At 41.9% G+C, this 17,562-nt stretch overlaps 1 protein-coding gene across 2 annotated transcripts in view; it reads right to left on the reverse strand.

The window, feature by feature from the left end:
* itga8 (integrin, alpha 8) overlaps nt 1-17,562 on the reverse strand; it is a 43,195-nt gene that overhangs the window by 14,316 nt on the left and 11,317 nt on the right. For both annotated transcript variants that reach the window (XM_061716740.1, XM_061716739.1), the window contains exons 9-17: nt 16,837-16,880; nt 13,979-14,035; nt 13,426-13,478; nt 13,128-13,333; nt 9,726-9,923; nt 5,753-5,798; nt 5,513-5,620; nt 538-593; nt 124-281 (exon numbers count right to left, since the gene is read on the reverse strand). In XM_061716740.1, coding sequence (XP_061572724.1) covers nt 124-281; nt 538-593; nt 5,513-5,620; nt 5,753-5,798; nt 9,726-9,923; nt 13,128-13,333; nt 13,426-13,478; nt 13,979-14,035; nt 16,837-16,880 — 926 coding nt within the window. The remainder of the gene's footprint in view (nt 1-123; nt 282-537; nt 594-5,512; nt 5,621-5,752; nt 5,799-9,725; nt 9,924-13,127; nt 13,334-13,425; nt 13,479-13,978; nt 14,036-16,836; nt 16,881-17,562) is intronic.

Consider the following 17,562-nt stretch of genomic DNA (forward strand, 5'->3'; position numbering starts at 1 on the left):
AACAAGAAAGGAGAAAAAAACCCCCCCACTATCAATTAATTTTGTTTTGGCTAAAGTTGTGAGTCCAGCAGTCAGTATTTGTGATTAACACTTGTTTGTGTGTGTATTGTGTAACTTGCATACTCTTAGGTAAATCATGTAGCTCAGGCATGCGTGTGGTCGGTTGTGACCGAGCCTCAGGAGCCCCGTGTGCTGAGGCTGCTGGGTGTCCAAGAAGAGAACCCTCTTAACTCCCCCGCGGCTGCCTTTCAACCAATCCAGATGCAGTTCAGCTCTCAGATCTTGGTAACAGGGAAAGAGGGATGGATGAAGGGTGTAACCAGACAATTTAATTATTAAATCCACGAGGACATGTCTAAGTGTGGCACTCCTTATTGATGGCACTGGTTAACAGTGAGGAGCCCTTCTGCAGGTGTTTCTATATGCAGATATGCAGAGAATCATTAGACAGTAAAAACAACTGGCTCTGATGCCTTTCCGAACCCACGTGTTTTCCTCCCTTCCCCTGGAAGTGCGTTACAGTGCGCAGCCGCTCACCTACAGAGCTGGGGATCCCAACACCGCTCACGTCTGCGCACACATCCACTTTCAAACTAGATGAAAAAAGTACAAGGAAAACAGTCAAGGGACAGGATAATATTGTGGTCATTTATAACACACCATACACAACACATTATTAACACACATTTTAAATGCACGTTACATATTTGGGTATTTGCAGTAAGAGCCTGGTCCAAAATGCACAAATAAAAGGTGAACGTGCACCTTAACTCACAGAACTGACTACTTAAAAGGAACCATGAATGAACACCAAGCTTGTCAATCTTTTGTTCATTTCAGATATTTCTAGATGCAAGATAATAAAGAAGACCTCTACTGGATCGCTGACTAAATAAATAAACTGCCTCTAAACATGGCATTTGTCCTTCCTGTAGTCCAGGGGGCAATGGGAATTACCACGGAGGCCCCACCATTAGACACAGACATGGGAGACTGGGAAACATTTCTGCATTTCCTCTATTTATGTGTGTATTACCCCTATGTGCAAGTGTGTTTCTGTGTGTTATCACCTCCTTAATCAAGAACAGGAAAGTGACTCTCACACAGGGAGGCCTGCACTGTTAATATGGACTAATTGGGGGGGAAGCTTGAGGACGCAACACTCCTGCTTCTAGCAGATGACTTCATCTCATTATTTTTTGTTTGGTTTAGTTCCCCGAACTAAACAAGCAGAATGCAGATGTTGTTGGTGCTTGTTTGTTTGTTTGTTAATAATTAGGATTCCCGTTAGATGACTCGTTAATGATGCGCACTGGTAGTTTACCTTTCTGTTAGCGTGTGCAGTGCAGATGTGGGGTCAATGCATGTGCGTAATAAATTACAAGATGGTGTTTTCAAAAACGGCTCCCCTAAGTTTCAACATCTCCAGGTGGTTTGATGTTTTTATGGGCTGTACGCATGCATGTGTATTTCACAGTTTTGGAAGGGCGTGACACTAATAAGCACTGTGTGTCACACTTAAGTGTATGCTGTGCAAAAATGACCCCCAGGTTAGTCATTACTGTATGTAATTTTCCCCAAATGCATCTGCACTCCACCGTCCTCCACACTGCTAGACGGCCTTCCCACTCACAGTCTGTACAGTAAATCCTTTCCTGCGCTAGCAAAAGTCCACTCTGTAACCACTCCACGCGCGCGTACACACGTACACACGTACACACGTACACACGTACACACACACACACAAACACACAAACACACACACACCTTTATGAACTCTGATTAGAGGGCTGTTTTTAGCTCAGACAAAGGCTGTCGTTGGATTACTGAAAAAGATCAAACAAATATAATTGAAAATCTCAGAAGTCCCAGACCTAATTTATTATATATATATATATATATATATATATATATATATATATATATATATATATATATATATATATATATATATATATATTTCTTAATCTGTTATCTATTATCATTATTACTGCTTTTACAGAGATATGCAGTTTCCAAATGCTCCACTTTGGATTCAAACGCTACCTCTTTTAATGAGGGCTAGCGTTTCACTTGACCTTGAGTGCACATGCACGCACGTTTGATTCCCAAAGAGGCCAGACAACAAGTAATGTGTAAACATTCTTCTTCCCCTGCGTAACTGGCTTTATTCCACGCACAACAATTCCAGAGGCACCCATTTCCCTCACCCTTGGCCTTCCATTCTCCCACCTAGTCCCCGGTTTCACGCATTTTCTGCAATAAGAGAAAATAATAACCCACAAATATTTCAAAAGGTTTAACCCCTAAATTTCAGACTTTCTGCAGCAGAACAAGGTTAATAGCTATGCTGTGCCATATTAGCAGGACCGTGTCTGGTATTAACAGTAGTCTGGAGTTGTGTTGGATCCCTTTTAAAATACACTTTCCTTTGTTGATTCTGAATTTTAGTGTTTACCATACCTTATTTTGTAATGATTCTGTGGCTCTGGTGGCCTTTGTAGAAATTAATTTGACAGAAAATGTGGGCATATAGAGTGGGAGGTCATGCAGGAGGTCTGTTTTGGTTTTTACTAGATTTTTGTCATTTTCTTTGTTTTAGCGTTGGTCTTTTCTGGACCTTTTTTTTTCTGGACCTTTTTTGGACCTCAGCGTTTTACATTCTGGCACCATTACCTGCTTTCTTTTGAAGCAGCTTCTTCTTTGTGCTTTCTGTTATTGATTGCAACACCTGCATTGTGTTTGTCATCATCTCCCTGAGTATTTATGACTCCTTGGTTTTGTTTGTGCTTCGGTAAACCCTCAGCATAGTTCCCAGATTCGTCCGGGTCTCCTTATACTCGGTGGTTTTCCTGCCGAGGTTGCATCTTTTCTTTTCTGGCTTTACGTTCGGACCATTTTAACTTTTGAACTTTGATCTTCTCAATTGTGAACGGTATTTCCAAACACTATTCGCAGCTGGAAATGATAAAAGCTCAACAAGAAGAATATTTACTGCTGTTTATTTTGAGCTTTATTTACTTGAAATACATTTCTTAAACTTACACAGCATGTCAGTTTCAAATTAGGGCTTTAGATCATGAAGCAACAACCTTTTTAACCTTCTGAGGTTGTATGAAATGATTGTGTCCATCATCGCTGTTGATGAATATCTTCTGTACTGAAGCAGAAATCATATTAAGAGGCAAAGTTACATTTTAGACTCTTTTTCATATTCCATTGAGTCTCGTATGTTCACGTTATGTAATTATATTTGATTAAAGATGTAACAAAATCTTAATTGCTAACATGCAACTTACCCTTGAAAGGGTCACGATGCACCAAAAATGGAACATCATATTCTTTAGACAGCGGGTTAAAATTATATTTGAATTTTGTAGCAAAACAGCCGAACAACAGTGAGTATTGTTTAACGACCTCAGGGTTGAAAGACCGTTGGTTAATTACTGTGTTTTTCATGGAATCGAATGATTTAGTTTGTGACTTAGATGTAATGGTAGTGCACGAGGCGTAAACCAACGCCATCTATCATTATCCTTCTCTTCAGTTCTGCCTGCAGGGAAGCAGCTAAAGTGTCCCAAATCTTCACCCTTTTTAAACACAGTTCCTCTGACATCCATCTCTCCTCCTGTTTCTGTTTGAAACAGCATGTGTGTGTGTGTGTGTGTGTGTGTGTGTGTGTGTGTGTGCGTGCGTGCGCATGACCAGAATGTTCTCTGATTTCATACCATGGACCAAAATTTTATGAAGGTTTATTTAAATAGGCAGAGTCTTGTTTTGACAAAATTCACACAGTTTAGCGCTCTATGTTGATTTGACCTAAGTGCAGTTCCGTCTTCGCTCACTGCCGATACTCAGACACCACCGAGCAGAAACCACGATGGCAACCAGCCGAGACCACGTCTCCCATTCATCTGGTCGCAGAGCAGTTCCAGTTCCAATAAGTTAACAATAGTCTATGGTGAAGCAGCAGGAACACTTAGAGTGGTTCCCCTCAACTAAACTAACCCCCAGGCGGTTCAAAGTCAGTCTGCCACCCACACAATGATACAATCAAAACAGAATTATGTAGTTTCAAATTAATTGCAGAGTCCCATAAATTTCCAGAATTTCCAGGTTATGAGTCTACTTTTTCATCTGGATTGCTACATTTCTGCACTGCAGATCCAGACAAACAGACTCTGGCTTTACAGCAGACGCCTAGAAAACAGGGGTGAAATACTTGTCACATCTGTTGGTTTGAGTGCAAATTGTGAAAGCGTATACTTTATACTACATGCCATTTAATGATGCATTGCAAGTAGGACGATCTCTGGTGCAAATCTGGGCTTCATTGCAGCAGTGGGCCTCATTAGCCTCGTGTTTGTTTTAGACTATGATACCCGCAGCTTTTATTTCAACTTTTATACCAAGCTAGAAGTAAATGTTGACTCAGCATTCAGCTGACTTTTTTTTCATCCTCGCCTATATATCTTCCAACCTTTACTTTCCTGCAGGTGAGTAAAGCTAATAAATGAATTAATCAGGCAAATCTCATGTTTAAGGCTTCAGGTTCCCTTTGCTGTTGATGGACACCATCATTACACACTACAAGCACTGCCATGTCCAGAGAAACCTACAGCTTGAAAAAGTAAAACAACACTATAAATTGTGGTAAAGAGCTGGAAAAACATCTAAAAGAAAGGAAAGCAAAGCTGTACAGATTAATTTGGGAAATGTTTAATTACTTGTGGAGTCTCAAAGTTCACATTTGGTTTTCTCTAGCCAGTATTAAACGGCACAACCTTGCATGCCAGCCTGATAGACCAGACCCACGTCTATACAGATAAGCCCTCCGCATCCAAGGGGTGGTGCCAACGCTTGGTTGTCAAACTACGAGCAATCAGAGCAATGAACAAGGTGTCAACTGGAGTGTGCTGTGTAGAATAGTAAATTAAACTTTGACCGTAGTCTGTTGCCAAAACAGCAAATACATCTACTTTGCAAAGAAATGATTTGAGTGCCGTGTTCTCTTCAGTTTTCAAAGAAAAGGTCAGAATCTTTAACTGTCCATGCCAGGGCCGATTCAAACCTGTTCAACCTCAGCTGCAGCCGTCTACACTATTTACACACAGACTACGTCACCACTCTGTCGACATCGTGTTTAACCTGTCCAGAGACTCTCTCTACAAGGATAAACTGATTTGATTGGCTCCCAATGACTGCTGGTCATATTCAATGAGCTCCAACGGATGGTAGCTAGACGTACCTGCAAAGCAAATTCAAATTTGATAACGGTACGTCGAGATTTCTAGGTTACTTGCATGCCATTTCGAGATGGCTCATCCAGTTCTGCATGTTTCAGCTGCTGAATACCTGCGACACTTTGTTTTTGGGGAAAGTACTAGCCTTCAGGCTGGGCTTTTTTATGTGGCCCTGAAAGACTCACAGCAACGACTTGATGCTTAATGGTTAAAGAAATGCGTAGGATAAATACATGAGAAGATAAAATAGACTGAGACGTGCTGTTTACCAGGTAACCATGAGATGTGTTTGAGGCAGGAGACACTGTCTGTCATCGGGATTCAAGATTTTGGGCGTCAGGGTCATCGTAGCTTCCACAGACACCACGGCCCTAGATCTGCAAACAGACACAGGACAAGCACAGAAAGGAAGCGCAAGATGAGATTTGACAAAAGAAAACTTGGAAGATTCACAAACTTTTCAGGGAAGCACACATATGACAAACATGTTTCTATTTTGAGAGCCGTACCTGTACACCGATACCTCGGCTGCGCCAAATGCCCCCACAATGAGATCTGCACAGAGAGACAGAGAGAGCAAGGAGAAACGGGAAATAGCGAGCTTCAAAGAATGCCACAGATGGGACTGATTTCAAGGTCTCCAGCAATTTTCATCAAACACAGACATCGCACATGTAAAATGCACACAAACACACGCGCACACTTTGACTGTTGCATAGAGTTAACAATCTAATACCATCACAACTTTTCTTTCATATATGAAGTTTTTCAGACCACATTAAGTCAGTAAATCATAAATAAATATGCAGGAGTTGTATATGCACATGTGAGACAGAACCCCGCGCTGCATTCCTGGGCCATTAGAAAGTTCACATCACTCCAATCAGACTCCGCTAAACAACTAAAGTTCCCAACAGCCTACGCAGCTACAATTACTAATTGTAAGCAGCACCAGATCGCATCTATATGTGATTTTATTTATTTTTATGGGTTTCATGATGAACACGCATTGTTAATTGGCTCCAAAAGTTTAAAATAGAGACGGCATTTAATGGTTGTGGTCAGGGGACACATACCGATGTAAGCCACACATGCAAACACACACACGCACGCACAGGCACGCATAAGTACTGATTAAAACAATGTGAAAAGCGAAGAGAGTCACTTAATGGATAAAAGCCTTCACTGCCAGATGCAGCAGGAAGTGAAGTTGTGTGATCTTGAGAAAGACAGTACCTTCATGCAACTGCTTTTATCCAACCATTACTTTTTAAAAAATCACGTTTGTTTGGGTTTTTTAATGTAGCACCGTACCTACAGATACAATACAATTAAAGGTTTTCTAATTCATTAAGCGGACTCAGTCACATAAATCTCTATGTGAAACACCAAGGCAACTTTCTGCAGGACGATTAAGCAAGTGGAAGCGTCCTCTTGCAGACATAGCTCGTCATTCGCTGTTTCCTTTCCTGTCCTGCATATTTGAAAAGAACAAGACTAATTGAATCTAAGTGAAGCACATCTGTTCCTGCCTTTGACTGGAGCCTTTGAGTCCCCTTGAAACCACAACATTAAACATTTAGACCTTGTCCCTTTTCCTCTGGAGCTGCTCCGAGAGTGCGTTGTCATATGCATGTGTGTATGCGAGACAGCACTGCATCATAAACCCCAGCAAGATGTATCGTTTTTTTTTTCTTTTTTGTGGACCAGTTGGGGATTAAGAGGAAAAGACAGCAGCCCAAGACAGAGGAAGCGAATTACATGAGGAAAACGAGAGAAGCGGAGTGTGCGCTCTGCCATGAAACCACAATCTGCGAAAGTAATTAGAAGCAAGGTGTGTTTTCATCGGAGTGGACAAAAAAAAGAGGGCCGACAAGGACCACCTTACAGTCCACATTTCTCGGTGCTCCCCGCTGCTGGAGCTTGCAGTGGAAATTGTGGCTCTTAGCAGAGATTTATCAATTTGAGCGATGCCAGTGCTGCATAATCTAACGCTTATGTTTGCTCAGTTAATGCTGCATGACATGAGACTGATTTGAACAAAGGGGCACCTTTGAGGTTAAGTGTGTGTGAGAGTGTAAGAGCTCCCACGGCTGCACCGAGAGCTAAATCAAATAAAAGACCCGCTTTTTCTTTCTATGTAAATCCCATTTCCTCACACACAGGAAATCTTGTCAACCACCGTTGATCTGAGGTGCGCGGAGACCCGCTGACTGAAGCTTATACACACACAAATGACTGACACATTGATGGCATTTCTTAGTCCAGGTACGGCCAGGGTTACTGAGCTGCATTAGTTGATGGTGTCTGTCCTGGGCTGTGAAAACACAACCTCCACCCAGAGTTTAGACAGACTGTCAAGCTGTCACTGGATGTGTGGTGCGGCTGCCTGCTTGGCTGCAGGGGGGCTGGACTTCACCATGAAAGGCCAAAGGTCAATGGCACTCAATAGGAAAAGAGGGACGTTTCCTATTCAAGCATTTACCAACTATTTAACATACTAATGATAGTTAAATAGAAGTGAAATGTGTCGATCCTCCTTAAATAAGCTTTGTTTAAATGTATTCAGAGTAACTATAACACACTAATACAGGTACATCAGCGAAGGGGACGTACGAAGTTAAAACATCAAAAGAGGAATAAAAAGTAAACTTAGCACTAACTTTATCCCCTCAGTGTTTCTTTAACTTTCTAGTTAAAGAAGAATAGGTTAGTAACTGAATATCCTAGTAGACCTGGACTCTGGTGATCAATTTTACACATACTTGGCAACCAACTAGCGAACCTAATGACCCTTTAATGGCACACAAATCCAAATCACCAACACTGACATGTCGCTGTGTCCGTTCATCTTTCAACAGGGCCGTGATTGGCAGTTTTCCACATTTAACTGATCGGCTGAACCTTAGACGGAGCCTGAGGCCGTCTGACCCCTCCGATACACAGCCAAGCTCAGCCTCACCACACAACATCTCATGTTGATGCTACTGCTGAGTCAAGGCCAGGGACTCTTGTAATTAAGCTTGATGTTAGGCTGTAAACTGCTTTTGGTCATATTACTGCCTACTTGTTCATGTTTTTCCCACCACCTTTCATCTGCAGTGCTTTCCTACTAATTCAAATACAAATATTTGATGTGTTATTTAGATATGCAGTATATTAAAGCTAAAAGTGGAGCTTTGTCATCATCCTCTCTTTCCTTCTTCATCAGACTAATGATATTTAATGTTGGCGAGAGGTTATTGAAGCTTTACTAGGCCTCCCAGTTGAGCGGGCAGTCCTCTTGAAATACCGATCAAACATTCCTGGTCCCTTTGAACAGTGTGACTTTACTACCCAGCAAACAAGACCGTCACACTTCCGTCAGCCAGCTCTTTAATGACAGACGACAGAAGAACTGCATGTTTATGTGTGTGTGAGTGTGAGCGAGTTTAAACTTCCAGTGTGTGTGTTGGCTAAAGCTCTGCCACCCAAGAGTTCCGGCCCTACTTCATTCTCCCAAAAGGCCTCCACCTGCATAAGTTTTATTCTGTAAACCCTGCATTTGTATATTTATTGTGCAGTTTTTTTTTTACTTGTGATTTGCAGTGGGCCTGCGCAGGTTTGACCGTGAGCTGGAGCCTGGCACACGCTCAACACACACTCTCTCTGGGCGCCAGTGAAACTGATCGCAAGCCGCACATATGAACCTCTGTGTACTTGTGTGCGTATTTCCCTTGATATCCTGTTTGTGGAACGGAGAAGTGTGTTTTCGTAGCGGAATGAGAAGAAAAGGGAGGAAAGAGAGTGGGGGCATAGAAAAAGAAAGGATAAAACTAAACAAACAATTCATTTCAACCTAATTTGTGGAAGTATTAAGCCAAAGTAAAGCAGGGAGCAGAGTGGGTCTAAATTAGGGAGAAAATAAGGTCGTAAAAAACTGTGGTTTTTACAGACCTGCTTTGTTTTTGTGAACTTAAAATTTAACGTATACGCAGAGGTCGCTTAAGAAACATTATGCTTTTCAGACGTAATATTATTTTTGTGCATTTTTTTAACATATGTGAGGGGGAATTTCAATGTAGGTGCCACAAAAAACTTTGCTGCTTCTAATTTGATTGAATGCTCCTTTGTCTGCTCACCGCTTCAGGGATATAGGAGGAGGCTTGAATGTCTGGCAGAGAGAGAACATGCGGATAATGTATTATTATGCTTCTTACTTTCTCCCCTATTTGAGTACTGTAAATCCCCATAGAACAGACGCAACAGCAGCTCATGGCACACATCCCCATACCCCCTTCTGATGACTTTACCAGAGAAAAGGAGGGAAGCAACACAGGAGAAACACGGAGATAGTAGTGAAGGAGTGGAGGGGGAATCCATGAAGAGTAGAGGTCAAGAAAGAAGAGCAGGGGCTGGAAGGGAAGCGGGAAGTGAAAGAATCCAAGTGTGATTGCAACATTGGGACCTGAGTGAAGTGGGGCTAACATGTTGAGTATTTACCAGGATACTGATTGTTGTCCAGGTCTTGCTCTCCTCTCAGAGTGAATCCATATCCTGGCAAAGTGCCGCTGGGGGTCGACGCGGCTCTCAGTTCTTGACTCAGTGTCAGACCTTGCGTGGCTGCATCTCTGTTACCGTTAAAGATCAACACTCTACCTCCATGGTCCTCGCCTCCAAACGGACAGCCCACTGCCACGTCTAAGGGGTGACACACACATGTATGGTTTAGACATCAGGGTTGAGGGGCCTTCTGAGACACAGGCAGAGGAAAACATTTGGTTTGAAGGAAAAGGAGAAGAGAGGGGAAGAAAAAGATAATGAGCTTTCTGAACAAGGGATGGTTGTTTACTTTCTGTTAAATTTTTTTAAAAACGTTTATTCATAGTTCTGTCTTCCTTTATCCGTCTGCACTGGTCAGATCAATGCTCTGTCTCTCACCGTGCTCCACATGAGCACTAGCACTCAGCTCATCTACGCATATATACAAAGTGACAACTACTCTTTCAGTATTCCTTCAGGCACACAGACACACAACCCATCTTTCAGTTACTTTAACATATTCAAATGACTTTATCTTAACATGTGAAGTAAATTTTCCCCGCTTTGAGAATATATTACTTTCCGATTTTGAATTGGGGAAAAGGTTTAGAAAAAACAGCTCCTTCATATGAAGAATTTTCTTTTTCAGACCCAAAGGTACCGTAATCGTAAATAATATCACCCAAACTAAAATGTTCAGCTTAGCTGCTTTATTTTGTCAGCAACAATTGCCTTCAGTGTGGAAACCACAAGCATGACTGATGAAAGGGTTTCCCCCGGTGTGATCGTTTTTTTCACGTGTACCTATCCCACCGTCTCCATCCGCTTCACAGGTGATGCTGTTGTACCCTCTCAAAACATCCTGCTACAGGTTGATCTTATCAAAAAATTGCAGTCTCCATTAAGTGTGATATAACCGAGATACTCGTGTTAAAATACGACAAGGATGCAGTACAAAGACAGCTACTTTTGCAACCATATTTTCACAGCTGTGGTCACAGCTTTACTGGATGGACTGATAACAAATGAGCCAGATGGTGCAAAGACTCCATCTGCCTCCTCCAGGTGGTGTATCAACTTATCAGGTACAGCAAAGCAGGATGATGTGAAGCTGAGTGGAGAGAAAGATGGGGAAGTTGAATAACTTCCCTCTGATATGGGTTTGCAAATCTGAACAGCATCCCGAATGACATACTAAGATGTCCCAGTCGCCGCAGATACCTACACATGTCCTGTCAGTCACGGAAAACAAGTTATTTTTAGTAATAAGTCTCACTTAAGACATTATTACTTTTCATCTAACCTGACCAGTGTATTCTTGAAGTTTCTTACCCTGCTTATCCGATTAGGAACAGCCTGCAACTGTCCTTGAAAGATCTTTTGATTAAATTAAATTTGAGACAACGGGAAAGAAGGGCTACATATTTAAGTGATACAATCTTTAAATCTTTCCCCCTTTTTGTTTCTAAATACGCTTTAAAAACGCAGAGAACTGCACCAACATGTCATGTGTCTGTTACTTGGATGCGTTTTTAGTAAACAGTGAATATAACAAATATTTTTGTCACTAACCAAATATTTTCAGAACTAACTGTATTTGTGGAACAACAGAACAACTCCATGAAAGCAGGGATATAAATGATGACATACTATACACCTGTCCTGATATAAAGTCTGATTTTAAGTTTTAAACAATAAAAGCAGGTTTGGGTTCTTGGTCCTTGAGCTCTTTGTGGTCATGGATGGCACTGTCCTACATTTACACACCCATCAGTACTGTAACTGTCCAAATACCTTAGGACATCCTGTTTGTCTCCAGACCCCCTCGTCTCCCCGCCTAAACAACTGGTTCCACATGAAGCAGATTGTGGGGTAAAGAGGATAAATGCAACCATGTGTGTATGCAAGTGTAAACTGCGCCTATGTGAGGCCATGTGTGTGTGAGTCAGTGTGTCTGTGCGTGGGTATGTGGACATGACTCAATAGCTACGCAAAAAATAATAATCTTTCTCCTTAGAAATTCTCCTCATCGTAAAGTCCGATATAATATGAAAGTCACTCATGGGTATTGCCCAAGATTGTCTCACACAATGCAGACCACCAGTGGAACACCCACTGTGATCCCTGAAACCAAAACTATAGGAGACTCCTGCTCACAGACCCAAACACACTGCACCCGATGGTGACAGAACAGCGGCGCTGGCTGATGAAAATTATAAACACGGAGAGCCCACTTGCAAATTAAATTAGCTAAATTGTAAGGTTTCAACAGTTGACACTCAGAAAATCCCAAAGATGACAGAAAATGGGGATGGTTTCGCTTTTAGGAATTTTGGGAATGGGGCTATGAGGTCTCTGCCATGAGAGGAGCAAGAGGATCAATGTCATCACATCAGGAAGAACAATCTGTCAGTGATTATGTTCAAACACACACACACTCCAGGGCAGGTATACTCAAACACAGCAGCGTGACACTCGCAAACAGCCCAGCTGAGAACCCAGATCACACACTGCCATATGCCATAATCTTAAATAACACAATCATGCCCAGACACGGAGGACTGCTCATTAAATTAAGTATTTTGTGACCAGGTTGCTACAGCTGGCTCTGACCGCCCCTCGGAGATTCTCACTGCCTGACAACAGATGTTATTTATGTTACCAGCCAGGGAAAGCTTTAGTATTGATCCTACAGTTATTGATCTTCTGGTTAATGGGGTTTAAGGTATGGTATGCTCATTAACACACGCTGCTTACTGATAAATGAAAAATAAATAAGTGGGATTGATGTCGGACATGGACCAGATGTGCATCCATTCATTAATCTTTAAAGGGGCAGTCAATGGACATTAGTTCAGTGGAGCATTTGTGCTCCAGGCTTTGTGTGAGTGCATGTGTGTGCGCGCGTGTGTGTGTGTGTGTGTGTCTGTCTTTGTCCAATTAACATAAGAATAAAACAAACAACTGAAGAGGAATGAACTCCTGACTGCAGGACAAAAATAATCCCAGATGATTTTATCTCAGGGCACATCTGGGGGGATAAAAATAGCCCCAGCACACATGTACGGATGTCTTAAACCCGATCGTCAGAAGATGAAACAAATTCACACACACACACTCTCGATGCTTTCATCGCCACACTTCCTGATTGGCTAAAGAGCTTTAAGTTTTTGGGAAGCTGCAGGGTCTATAGGATTTCCTCAGTGAGAGCGCTAACAACCCATCAGGCACGGAAAAAAACCTGTAACCTGTTAGCCTGAACCTCAAATGATCATGCGTACAAGTACATGTGAGATATTTTTTAACTTTTATCTTTTCTTTCCTGTTTTTTTTTTCTTGCAGTTTCATTTTCCTTGAGCATACCATTGTATCCGTCCTGGTTGACGTCTCCCAGGGGCGCTATAGCTGTACCGAAGCGTCCGAAGGTGTAGGTGCCGGAGAGAACAATGGGTTTGGAAAAGGTGAGTGGACCCAGCTGCAGGTACAGGTACACTCTTCCCACCTCCCGGGGCTTGCTCTCCATCTCCCTCTCCATGTAGAGGGGCGCTCCAACCAGTATGTCATCCGTCCTGAGGGAACACAGCATATGTTTCCAGAGTAAAACCAGAGGTAGGCGCAGGATATGCATGTACTTCAAATGACAGTGAAGTTCTCTACTTACCAGTCTCCATTCAGGTCACTGACCGCCACTGAGTATCCAAAATAAGATGCCATCTGCGGCGACATTATAGTACGTCAAACAATATTCAATAGTGTGACATGAGATTGGCCTAATTTTTAGTTTTTTACAACACAATAAAGTGGTTAAACATGGTTAAAGGTATTGTGACATAATTTTTAACATGCTTTTAACACTATTAAAAGTCTTGGCCAATATCCCTCAAATGTGTCTAAAAAGGTGTAACAAGAAAAACTTCACTCCAGTTCTCCATGCCTGGCTTTTTTATGACGGTGTTTTTTGCGCAGTGAAAAACACGTCCTTTTCCCCCTTTCCTGTCAATCACTCCCAGAAAGCACACAATACACTGAATGTTAAAAGTTCGTTTTTTTTGGGTGTAATTGATGTCAAGACACCCAACAAAACACAAAAAATCAAGAAAAATTAGTTTTTCATGTCACAATCCCTTTAAAAGAAAATCAATATCAACAGGCCCCCATGGATGGTTTATATTCAGTCCTGTAATAATGCAGTTGGGATGCGTTGATGGTCCTACCTGTTCCCCTGTGAAGTTCTGGATGAAAGTCAGGTTGGAGGAGTTGATCATCGCCACCTGAAACAAGCAAGATGCAGAGTCAGTCATTGTGATGGTCCACTTACTTCAGCGTACGGTCTGCAGCCCGACAGCGTCTCCACAGTGACACACGGATGAGCATACGAGGGGGAATATAGAGGTTTGGTGTCTTGCCCAGGGACACTTCAACACATAGAGGGGCTGGGGGCTGAAAAACTTCCTTTTAGGAGTAAACAAAAGTAAACATGGCCAAGGAGTATGACAAACAGACACATGAAGAATGTGTGGAAAAAACCGCATTAAAAAAAGCTCCTATTCAACTGAAATTGCTTTCTTTTCCCCTGCCCTCCCCCACCACCATCCTCTTTGTGCCTTTACCATTTTCCCCTCATCCTTCTCTCCTTCCCCCCATCCTAACCCCAGTTGCAGGGAGAGTTTGAGGGGGGAGGCAAAGAATTCCTTCATAAGAACTAAAATAACAACCACATGGAGACAGCCAGGGGCTATGTGTACACACACATGCACAGACACACACGTGTGTGCAGAAGGACACATGTTAACTCAGTCCGTGATCACTCAAAGACTTATAGAGAGATGAGGATATGTAAACACAATTATTGAATCAATACAACAATAATAAACTTTACTTTGGTCTCAATTGACAGATTGGTCACAGAGGAAACCTGAGCGGGCCTGACAGCCTCTCTAATGATGCTTACCTGCTCACTTGGCCTACTGTGAGCTACAACCACCTCCTCTAAGGAGCTCTACGTGAGTTGTTTGTAGAGGAAAGAGGATTCTGGCACCGGCTACCAAGTCCAGATACAAGACATAGACTTACACAGGGTGCGTGCACTTTGTGGTGAGTCTTGCGGTTACATTGCAGGTTATGCGGTGTGTGCATGCATGTGTGTGTAGAAAAGGGTTAGCGGGGTTAGGTAGGGTCACCACCCTCCACATGCAGCGGAAGCTGTGTGTCATTAGGGAGGATTGAAACAGTCAGCCCTGAGGACTAGTTCCCATAGGAGAACACATGATAAACTCTAGTTTACACATAGATGCGCAAACACTGTTGTTGTTCCCCTTTAGATACATACACTTACAACTGATCATGCTATATATAACAATTCGAAGGACAACAAACTTGTTTTGTTTGACCACTAAGTCTTTTTTCCCAGGGTGAAAAAAATAAATACAAATAATATATATATGCTTTGCAATTTCTCCTCTGGAAACATTTGTCTTCTCTGATCATCTTCAGGTTTCTAACTGTCTCCATCTTCTTTGCCATCACTCTGGTCTTTAGGTCTTTCTAGAGATTATGAAAAGGATTCTGATCGAGACTCTTGCTGGGCTTGCTTTTTTCTTTTTGGACCATTTCATTTCATTTCATTTCATTTATTCCATTCATGGTATATCTTCTTAACCATGTTGTACAAAATTCCAAGAAGTACACATTATCACCATGAAAGAAAAGGAGCAGGAAGAAGAAAACTTATGATACCTGCCCCTCTCTGTTAATACAATTACATTGACTTGCTGAACACCAATCTATCTATACATATATAAACAAGAAAACAAACAAAAATACCACTCTTCTATCTATTTTTTTCTCTTTCTCCTTCTTCTTTTTTGTAGGCACTTATCTTTTCTTTTTTAAACATTTTCTTAAGCTGACACAAACTTGTGCAACTTTTCAGTTCCTGAAAAGAGAATTTAATCTTTATGTTTTGATTATAGTCTTGTTTGGAAGTCCAATACTAGGAATACACATTTATTTCAGAATCCAAGGCCGATGGCTTTGAGCAATTCTGGTGCCAAGATCTCAAGTGTGACACTGCATTGGCCTGATCTGGTCAGCATCATACGAGCATCAGGACCACGATCAATACCCATTTCATGATCAGCATCTTCATTGTAAGTGTCCCTTTTCACCAAATCGGGCACGCAATATATATTTGGTAGTAGGAAAAAAAACCCAACAAACTATAATCGTCTTTTTTGTTTTTCCTCAACCAATGCAGCAGCCAATATCTTCACAGCATATAGCAACTTGAGAGAAGATGACAACTTCAAATTTCTTGAGGAAAACAAGATGCCCTCTGCAGAAGAGCTTGACCTCAGGCAGCATTATGCTCTCCAACAAGACAGTGATCTTACACAGGAAACCAAAGTGGTCAAGAATTGGTTGACAGAAAAAGAGCGTCAGCATTTCTGAGCTGTCTGGCCAGACTGCAGACTTGACACCCATCGAGCATCTAAGAGCCAAAGCCTGGAATGACGGTGAAGGAATCTGGAGATCATCAATGAAGATGAGTGGTTCAAAACTGCAGCCGTGACACTTGGGATTAACAACTGTTCATTGCTTTGATGGCAAATTAAGACCTTGCAACTGATTACAGAGAGTGCATGAGTACGTTTGGACATGATATTCCTACGATGGCTCATCTGTCAATTTATCCTAATTTCCAGTCAGAATGAATGTTTTTTTTTTATAGTATTTAATGGTCATGACTAATTTTGATCTCAAAAGTTGAGCTAGTAATGCCTTTAATCCTGTGTGATTTGTGATTACGAATGTGATTACATACAGAAAAATAATTGTACCTTCTTGTTGCATTTGTCAGTTTACAATAAAAATACATGCCGACATGCTTTAACATGCATCAACAAATATTGAAGGAAACATCACAATTAAGTACTCATTTCATTTTTGGTATTTAAACCTTTGGGACTTTATTCAACAGGTGAGCAACAATTATGGCCAGAGACCTTCCAGGCCTTTTCTTATATTTGCCAATCTTTCATTTCTGCATTGTAGACCACAAGTTCATACTCACATATCCAAAGTTCTGTGCTCCTCTTGGAACTCCAGCTATCAGTTCTGCAAAAACATGAAACCAAAAAAAAAACACTTTGTGTTAAAAGGATTCACAGAGATGGGACCCCCCCCCCCCATCCCACCAGCAAGAGTTGCTGATTGGTGCTCTGCTTGCACACTGATTGATGAGTGCAGCTGTGAAGTGATGGAGCCGATCACAGGAACCCACCCACAGAGACAGCGTCTCCTGTTCCTGTCCCCGACACACTCAGACACCAGCCCGTTTCCCAGCTCCATCCTCACTGAGAACTCCCGGTTACGAGCAGTTCTCCAGTCTTCAGACGGTTTAAGGAACAAGACCACAACAAACTTTGTACCACAACACAGCACATCAGCAGACATGTGTGGCCCTTTAAGACCCGCTTTAAGACTCTGAGACATGTGTTGCGGCTGAGAGCGATTGGGACATTTGCAGAGTTGGGGTATGTAAATCCACAGCTGTCTCGTGGAGATCCCACTAAGTGCTGATTAGGGAAGTGACATTCAGAAGGGGGTTTCATATTTTTTTCTACAGACTGCATGATGATGCTGAAGATGAAGAAAACAACAACTCATGTGGCTTTGGTTTTCCCTCAATTATCATTTTTTCTCACATTAAAAAATGTTTTTGTCTTAGCACTGCTTTTGTATTTCAATTTTACAGCAGAAAAAGTGTTGAATGAACTTGAGCAGCTCAACTCAAGCA

Source organism: Cololabis saira, chromosome 3, assembly GCF_033807715.1.
Source record: "Cololabis saira isolate AMF1-May2022 chromosome 3, fColSai1.1, whole genome shotgun sequence".
In the NCBI taxonomy this organism is placed as follows: Eukaryota; Metazoa; Chordata; class Actinopteri; order Beloniformes; family Belonidae; genus Cololabis; species Cololabis saira.